Here is a 10076-nt window from a genome sequence, read left to right on the forward strand (position 1 = left end):
CTCAAAATACAGAATGCTGGGCTCTTGAAAACTCCCCACCCCCTCCTCCCGACCCCTTCTAGCAGCCTCAGGCTGCAGGCCCTAGAGACAAACAGCGGAAGCTTCCTTAAAGAAACCTTGCTAAATGTCCACAATAGCCAAACTGTGGAAGGAGCCTCGGTGTCCATTGACAGATGAATGGATAAAGAAGATGTGGTTTATGTATACAATGGAATATTCCTCAGCCATTAGAAACGACAAATACCCACCATTTGCTTCAACGTGGATGGAACTGGAGGGTATGATGCTGAGTGCAGTAAGTCAATCGGAGAAGGACAAGCAGTGTATGTTCTCATTCATTTGGGGAATATGAATAATAGTGAAAGGGAATATAAGGGAAGGGAGAAGAAATGTGTGGGAAATATCAGGAAGGGAGACAGAACATAAAGACTCCTAACTCTGGGAAACGAACTAGGGGTGGTAGAAGGGGAGGAGGGCGGCAGGTGGGGGGCAATGGGTGACGGGCACTGAGGGGGCCACTTGACAGGATGAGCACTGGGTGTTATTCTGTATGTTGGTAAATTGAACACCAATAAAAATTAATTTATTAAAAAAAAGAAAGTTTTGCCCCAATACAAGGGAAGTGGCAGGTAAGGGCAAAATTAAAAAGAGAGAGAGAGAAAGAAAGTTTCTTCCCCAAAGACATGCCATTCTTAAGAAATACTTATGATGCTTTTATACAGCCCATGTGTTTATGAAGTGCCTTGAATTTCCTGAAAAAGACAGAGTGGCCATTTTTCCTTAGAGGGAGCAAGATCTTCATAGTTCAAACAGAAAATAAACTCAGTTAACTTCAGGAAACTATTTTCTTTATTAATGGACCAAACTGTCCAGAGCTCTGGAGACGCTTTTCACTCCCATCTTCTATCCTCCCTTAAAGGAATGATACAAGAATATCCCAGAGCATCTTCTCCACCCTTTCTCTGGGCTATGCTAGATGCTTCCCTTGAGATATCCTCAGACAATGGTTCTCATAGTATAGCATCTATCAGAATCTAATGCAAAAATACAGAACACCCAGTTAAATCTGAACTTCAGATAAACAAATTCAGTTTTAATAAAATTATGTTCAAATATTGCATGAGACATATTATACTAAAAAAGTACTCATTGTTTCTCTGAACCTCAGATTTAATTATCCATCCTTTATTTTTATTTGTTAAATCTGGCAACTCTAAGTACAATCGCCTGGAAAATTTGTTAAATCACAGATGGTTGAGCCTTATTCCTTCATTTTTCTAATTCAGTGGGTCTGGGCTGAGGCTGAAAATTTTGCCTTTCTAACTAGAGCCCAGATCTTGCTGATGCTGCTGGTATGGGAACTACACTTTGAGAGACCCATCCTGGGAGAATAAAAAAGAGAGACAGATGACTAACTTTTACAGTGCCCCCTCTATGCCAAGTGTGGGGCCAGGCACTTCACTCACTTTGTTTTAAGATTATTTTTTAATTTATTTATTTGTGAGAGACAGTGCACGAGCACAACAGGCAAGGCAGGTACAGAGAGGGAGAAAGAGAAGCAGACTTCCCACTGAACAGGGAGCCCAACACAGGGCTTGATCCCGGGATCCTGGGATCCTGTCCTGAGCCAGAGGCAGACACTTAACTGACTGAGCCACCCAAGTGCCCTTGTACTTCATTCACTTTATTTTACATCATTCTCACTATAGTCTGTGAGATAAGGATTATTCTCATCTTCATTTTACAGAGGAGAAGACTGAAGAACAGAGCAGTGATTTGCTCAGGGTCCCATAGCCATACGTGACCAACATCCAAGGGACAGAAGGGAGGCAGTGATTTGCTCAGGGTCCCATAGCCATACGTGACCAACATCCAAGGGACAGAAGGGAGGCCATAGCACCACTCTAACTTTCCTCCTTCTTCCCCAGACATTTCCTTCTGAACATCTCTGAAGGGGCACAGTCGGCTCAGATTCCCATACCTATCTCACTGTAAATTTAGGAATAGCATGTGTACATCTGCATCATGCTTGTATTTCAGATTCTTTCCTCATCCTCTGGGGAACTGGTCTTTAATCTGAATTAGGATTTTGATTCCATTATGTCTTTTCATAGGAGAGGCTTGGAAAGATTTAACCTTTGACTCTTGCTATCTCACAATAGCAATTGTGAGATCACAATTCCTAGACTGGAACAGAAGAGAAGGTGGGGCTCATATATTCAGACCATTTTATTTCTGAGATTCTGGTAAATATTTAGACATAGGCTTTGCTCCAGAGCCATCATAATCTCTGTTTACTTTACGTTGGCTTACGTCCTCCATGAACAATGGTGGCCTTTCAGTCATTATCTTCACAAATCTCTCTCCTTTCCCTAAGAACCAAAAGGGCGGGAAATCAGGAAACCACTGCCAAAGCTGGCATTTCCCCACAGGTTGTTGGCACAAAAGGCAGGTAAGGTCTTCTGTTGGCATTTATAGGTCAAGGAGGCTAGAAACCAACCCTCTCACCAATTCAGATATGCTCATCCTTGCAACCATCACTAACTTGGGGGTCCCTCACTCAAAGGGTCTGATCGATAATGTTGTCTCCCCTATACTGGCCTCCTTTCAGTTCCTCAACTATCCCAAGATCCTTCCCACTTCAAGTCTTTGACCATTCTGTTCCTTCTGCTTGAATTGCTCTCCCTTCAATCTTTATAGGGCTGCCACCTTCTGATCCTTCATGACTCAGCCTAAATGCTTAATCTTTGGAAAGGCCTTTCCCGATCCTCTTATGTAGGTTAAGAAGGACCCCTTTCCTTCCCTCACACTCTGGACTCAAATATACTTCCTTCTGAACACTTACCATTATTTGTAATCTTGGATATATTTTGTAAGAATATGTGTCACACACACACACACACACACACACACACACACACACACACACACCAGCACCTAACACAGAATGTGTTACATACTTACATAGTAAGTAATCAACATATAAATATAGAATGAAAGAATAGTAATGCATAAATGGACAAGTAATTGAATTCACAGTTTAAGAAGGAATATCTGAAGATGAGGTACAATAATAACGATGATAGTAGGGGCACCTATCTGGCTCAGTCTGTAGAGTGTGCAGCCTTTGATCTCAGGGTCATGAGTTTGATACCCATATTGGGTGTCGAGATTACTTTTAAAAAATGATGATAATAATATTAAGAATAGCCAACTTAGGGATCCCTGGGTGGCTCGGCGGTTTGGCGCCTGCCTTTGGCCCAGGGCGCAATCCTGGAGTCCTGGGATCAAGTCTCACGTTGGGCTCCCTGCATGGAGACTGCTTCTCCCTCCTCCTGTGTCTCTGCCCCTCTCTCTCTCTATGTCTATCATAAATAAATAAATAAATAAATAAATAAATAAATAAATAAATCTTTAAAAAAAACAATAGCCAACTTGAGTAATACTAATTATATACTACTGTAGAAGATTTACATATTAAATTTGAATTTAAAACTGAATCCTCTACAGTCAACAAAACTATAAGACAACCTACAGAATGGGAGGAGATATTTGCAAATGACGTATCAGATAAAGGGCTAGTTTCCAAGATCTATAAAGAACTTATTAAACTCAACACCAAAGAAACAAACAACCCAATCATGAAATGGGCAAAAGACATGAACAGAAATCTCACAGAGGAAGACATAGACATGGCCAACATGCACATGAGAAAATGCTCCGCATCACTTGCCATCAGGGAAATACAAATCAAAACCACAATGAGATACCACCTCACACCCGTGAGAATGGGGAAAATTAACAAGGCAGGAAACCACAAATGTTGGAGAGGATGCGGAGAAAAGGGAACCCTCTTACACTGTTGGTGGGAATGTGAACTGGTGCAGCCACTCTGGAAAACTGTGTGAAGGTTCCTCAAAGAGTCAAAAATAGACCTGCCCTATGACCCAGCAATTGCACTGCTGGAGATTTACTCCAAAGATACAGATGTAGTGAAACACCAGGACACTTGCACCCCAATGTCTCTAGCAGCAATGTCCACAATAGCCAAACTGTGGAAGGAGCCTCGGTGTCCATCGAAAGACGAATGGATAAAGAAGATGTGGTCTATGTATACAATGGAATATTCCTCAGCCATTAGAAACGACAAATACCCACCATTTGCTTCGACGTGGATGGAACTGGACGGTATTAAGCTGAGTGAAATAAGTCAATCAGAGAAGGACAAACATATATGGTCTCATTCATTTGAAGAATATGAAAATTAGTGAAAGGGAATAAAGGGGAAGGTGAGAAAATGAGTTAAAATATCAGTGATTTTAACTGATATTAACAAATATCAGTGATTTTAAAAATCAGTGATTTTTAAATATCAGTGATTTTATCAGTGATTTTCCCATCAGTGGTGGGAAAACATTAGAGACACCTAACTCTGGGAAAGGAACAAATGTTAGTGGAAAGGGAAGTGGGCGGGGAGTTTTGAGGTGACAGGGTGACGGGCACTGAGGGGGGCGCTTCGTGGGATGAGCACTGCGTGTAATGGTATATGTTGACAAATTGAACTCCAATAACAAAAGATTAAAAAATCATTATCTTCAGCTACCCCTTTATTTTTATCCATCCACAGCCAATTGAATATGTCCCTTAATTTCTTTTAGCTTATTAATCCAACTTAAGAATCAAGCTTTGCTTAGTTCACAATAAAGATTCCCACAGATCTTTCTTTCTCTTTTTATTTTAAAAAACATTTTCTGTATCCACTGATTTCCAGTGGACAAACTGAAGAGGATTGGTGGAATTAAGATTCATTTCCCCTTACATAATTTTTATTACAATAAAAGATTTATTAATTCCTTACCCGACACAAAGACTATTGATCCATTTAGTCCTGTTTTTTAGTCTTATACATCAGCTTGGGACAGCCCTCTCAAATATCACAGGGATTCCTTGCCTGTTTTCTAGCTACCTTGCTCCCTCACCTTATTCCTTCCTGAAATCAGAAGGGATGAGGAAAGTTAAAAGATTTGTCTGAATTGGTGGTAGTAAAAGCCTGCCTGCAACCTGAATTGTATGATTCCTTGTACAGCATATGTATTCCTAGATCATCATATAAACAGAAAATTATGAGGGAAGAAGGAGGTTGGGGGAATAAGGCACTAAACTGAAAGGCAAAAATTGGGCACTTAAAATTATTTTTTATTCATTGGCTAAATTTGTAAGTTTTTGTGATGGAACTTGGATTTCTTGTGCCTAGAAAAATAAATATGTTGAATAACTTGGATAGGAGAATAGAATGCAAGTATAAGCTCTCACTTATATTTTATCTGTCCCATTTACTTTTTTAAGCCTGCTAAGCTGACATTCCAAATATGGGAACAAATGCACAAAAACATACACAGAGACACACAGGTAAGAATATGAAATTCTATTTAGAAAGAGGTTGGGGTTTTATAAAAACAACTTGTACAATTTTTAAGCAAATGATATTAAAGGAAAATTTTAGCCTACATTTATATCTCCCTGAAGAGTGGGAGAGAGAGCATAATGAGTTTTATCCAATAGAGTGATTGTAGGGACATTCTTGTAGATATAGATAATCATCACTGAAGTTCCTGGGAACTGTGGGACTCAGATCATGACATATCAGTGCAAGAGGGGTAGTTGAGTGCTAATATGGTAGTAGATTGATACTGTCTAAATTTGTTGGTTCTGTAAGTAATAACAAGTGTGTTTTTATAAGTATTTACTGGATATTTATTCCCATGTATTTCTGGGAATAGATTGAGCTAATTATATCTGGGAATAGATTGATGTATATATATATATGTGTATATATATATATATATCAGTAGTGAGCACTAGGTATAACAGAATGGAGTTATGATATATGCAAATCTATGAACAATATACAATTAGGGAAAAATGGAGACCAGCAATTCTTTTATAATTTGTCATTCTGTCCTCACTAGTCTTTTAATTCTTTGAGATAGATGCAACTCTTTTGATCATGTCTTTGAAAGCTTGTACCACTTGCTTTTTCCTCAGAGTATAAATAAAGGGATTCATCACTGGGGCAACTGAGGTGGTAAGCACTGACACCACCTTATTAATAGCAACCCCTTCTTTTGCATGAGGTTTTATATAGATAAAGATGAAGCTTCCATAAGTAATAGAAACCACAATTATATGGGAAGAACAAGTAGAAAAAGCCTTTTTCCTTTGCTGGAGAGAAGGAAATCTGAGAATGGTCCTGATGATGTATGTGTAGGACAGAATTACACACACCAAGGTGAAAATGAGTGTCAACACAGCCAGGACCAAGACAAATCGCTCGATAAACTCTGTGTCTGAGCAGAAAATCTTCAGGATGGGAGCAGCATCACAGCCAAAGTGATCTATGACATTGCAGTCACAAAACTCGAGCTTGAAGCCCATGATATAGGGTAGGAGGACGATGAGCAGAGCTAACATATAACATCCAATAAGAAACTTGATGCAGACCCTGTTGTTCATGATGGTCATGTAATGCAGGGGTTTGCAGATGGCCACATAGCGGTCATAGGACATGGCTGTGAGGAGGAAAAATTCAGTCACACCCAATATGACAACAAAAAATAATTGAGTGGCACATGCATTGTAGGTAACGGTATTGTCCCCAGATGCCATTGTGTAGAGGAATCTAGGAATGCAGACAGTGGTAAAGAACGCTTCCAAGATGGAGAAATTCTGGAGGAAAAAATACATGGGTGTTTTAAGGTGGGAATCCACCAACGTGAGGCTGATAATGGTCAGATTCCCTACAACACTCAATAAGTAGGTTAAAAATAGAAAAATAAAAAGCAGAATATGTAGATGTGGGTCATTTTTAATCCCACCAAGATGAATGTTGTTATTGCTGTATTATTTTTCATCACTGATTCCTGACTATGGCCTTGTCTGTGTATAAAAATAAGAGAGACATTAGGTCAGAGAGACTGTCAGCACAAGTTAGCAGTGGGTTGAGGTGAAGATGTTAGATAAGCCAAGATTTTATTTTGTCACCTGTTAATGAGGAATGTTATTGCTGTGGTAGTTGATTGATAAACACTTCTACTGGACTTTCATGGTTGAGCATTATACTGGATACCAGCCAGAAGGCTCTTATCAAAGATTTTTAATATCGTGATGTAGTATTAAGACAATAGTAAAAGGATTCTTTAACAACCCCAGAAATGAGGTTATTTTACGTTATCTATGTTAATGAACAGAAAAGCCCTATCATAAAAATATTCATGGTTTGTAATTTCATGACAATAACTCAAGTTTTGCTTGTCATTTTGGTTGCATGTGAAGTGAACAGGGCTGCCAATAGTTAAGGTTGTGAAGTTAAATTTTTTGTCCTCTCAGTCTCTGCTTGCCACTCACTGTGATAATCCACATTCTCCTCTAAAGTACTTCATGCCCTTCTGCTTTCTTCTCTTCATACATTACACAAAAACACTCTTGCAAGTCCATTCTAAAGACAGAACCAGAGTGATCTTTTAAAACCATGCATGAGGGGCACCTGACTGGCTCAGTAAGTAAAGTACAACTCTTGAGACTGTGAGTTCAAATTCCACATTGTAGAGCTTACCTAAAAAAAAAAAACCCAAACAAACAAACCAGGAATTAGATCCATTTCTGTGTTTAAAGCCACTGAATAGGATTTCATTTCCTGTGGAATAAAATTAAATCCCCTTAGTCTGTTTTATATGGTTCTTTATGATTTCATGGCTGTGTAATTCTAATTCATCTCTTGCTTATCCTGCTGTATTGGTCTTCAGTTCCTTGAAGATGTCAAGTTTTTCCCACTCCAGGGCTTTTGCAATGCATTTTCTTTGCTTATATTCTTGCATAGCTGAATCTTATTTTTCAGGTACCAACTTAAACATAACCCCTTCAAAGATACCTCCCTGGGAAATCCTATCTACGTTCTCTCATCCCTACTGTGAAAAGAAATGATCTGTTTATTTCATTTGGAGTACTTACCATAATTGGTAATTACAGATTCTTCTACTTTTTAGCTCAATAGCAATGGCTATTTCCTGTGAAATGAAAATATTAGTGTATGTTTTTCACAGGTTAGAATAAAGATTAAACAAACTAATTCCTTTAGGCTGTTAGCTTCATGCCTGATTCTTTTGTTTCTTCTCCTAGGATCTGCTCCCTTCGTGAAGGATTTCACACATCTTTCCATACTTTACCTTCCTTAGATTTGCCCCCTCCTCCATATTCCACATATGTATTTTAAGTTTTCTACTGTCCTCGAAGTTAGATAAAAAATTATAAAGTTCTCTTAAATTCTAAAAAGAGTAGTATTTGTTGACAGGTCTATTCATAATGGGTGAACAACCACATACAATGTGGGACTTATTTCTGAATCTTTTTTGCATTTTCTAATGTGATTCTTTGCCCAAATCTCTTAATTCAAACATTGGTCTTTGGGATATTCTCTTCCAATCTGCTCAGTAACCACAGCTTTCATAGTCTCTTCTGAACTTGTCTTAGGGCTCTCTTGTTTCATCACATAGGATTACTTTAGAATACTTCCCTTCAATTCTGTCTACTAATTTATAAAAAATCTCTTTTATGCCCTGGACATGTGCCCTGTCTCTCCTAGAGCAAGAAAGAAACAAACAGATAGGAACAAGAGAGAAAACAATCTTAGCCAAATGGGTTTAGGTTACTATAAATAAAATAATCAAGTACTTAAGAGAACTATATAAATGAAGAGAGAAAGCTCAGTAAAGATGATTTTAGCCAATCCCCTAACTTTGTAGATGGAACTCAGAGGTTCTGCAGTCACTAGGCTTATCAGGAACAAAGTCTAAGGAAGAATCCACATTTCTTAAATCCTAATTCCACGCTTTTCCTCTCACTCTGCCAAGTTAGGGGCGAGTTTCAGGAATTTTTTTTTTGGGGGGGTTCCTGGTTTTCATTTGCCCATCAGGAAGTTTGCCACTTCTGTGTTTCTTCATCTTCTAAAGATACCCAGTCCATTGCAACTAGTCTCTGTATTACTTCAGGGTAAACTTCCTATCAGAGCTGTAGGAAAAGTACATTCACTTAAGGTGTTAGAGGCTGATAATAATATTTATGTTATTCATACCAGACACATTTATGTTTTCTTTTTTTAAATTTATGTTTTCAATTGAAGAACACATTCTAATGAGAAATTTCCTGGGATAAGAATAGATTTTCATGTGAGATGGTAGGACAAAGAATCCCCTTTTGGGAACCCTCTTACACTGTTGGTGGGAATGTGAACTGGTGCAGCCACTCTGGAAAACTGTGTGAAGGTTCCTCAAAGAGTTAAAAATAGACCTGCCCTACGACCCAGCAATTGCACTGTTGGGGATTTACCCCAAAGATTCAGATGCAATGAAACGTCGGGACACCTGCACCCCGATGTTTCTATCAGCAATGGCCACAATAGCCAAACTGTGGAAGGAGCCTCGGTGTCCATCGAAAGATGAATGGATAAAGAAGATGTGGTTTATGTATACAATGGAATATTACTCAGCAATTAGAAACGACAAATACCCCCCATTTGCTTCAACATGGATGGAACTGGAGGGTATTATGCTGAGTGAAATAAGTCAGTCGGAGAAGGACAAGCAGTGTATGTTCTCATTCATTTGGGGAATATAAATAATAGTGAAAGGGAATATAAAGGAAGGGAGAAGAAATGTTGGGAAATATCAGGAAGGGAGACAGAACATAAAGACTCCTAACTCGGGGAAACGAACTAGGGGTGGTGGAAGGGGGGAGGAGGGCGGGTGTTGGAGGGGAATGGGTGATGGGCACTGAGGTGGACACTTGACGGGATGAGCACTGGGTGTTTTTCTGTATGTTGGTAAATTGAACACCAATAAAAATTAATTAAAAAAAAAGAATCCCCTTTTGGTTGTATTTAATTTAATTCACAAACCTGTCTACGATTATGATGATCATAGGTAACATTTATAAGGCAGTTACTAAATGTCAAATACTATGCTAAATACTTACATGACCTCCTTTAATTCTCAAAGCAATTCTCTAAGGCTAGTTGTTATTTA

General features: G+C 38.8%; 1 protein-coding gene across 1 annotated transcript; it reads right to left on the reverse strand.

Annotated features, from left to right (window-relative positions):
* Positions 1-5973: 5973 nt before the first annotated feature.
* LOC121490706 (olfactory receptor 6C2-like) lies at positions 5974-6911 on the reverse strand. The gene is given in 2 exon segments (XM_041754629.1): positions 5974-6866; positions 6869-6911. Coding segments are annotated over 2 exon segments (936 nt in total).
* Between the last annotated feature and the right edge of the window lie 3165 nt (positions 6912-10076).

The sequence above is a fragment of the Vulpes lagopus genome, chromosome 5, assembly GCF_018345385.1.
Source record: "Vulpes lagopus strain Blue_001 chromosome 5, ASM1834538v1, whole genome shotgun sequence".
Taxonomy (NCBI): Eukaryota; Metazoa; Chordata; class Mammalia; order Carnivora; family Canidae; genus Vulpes; species Vulpes lagopus.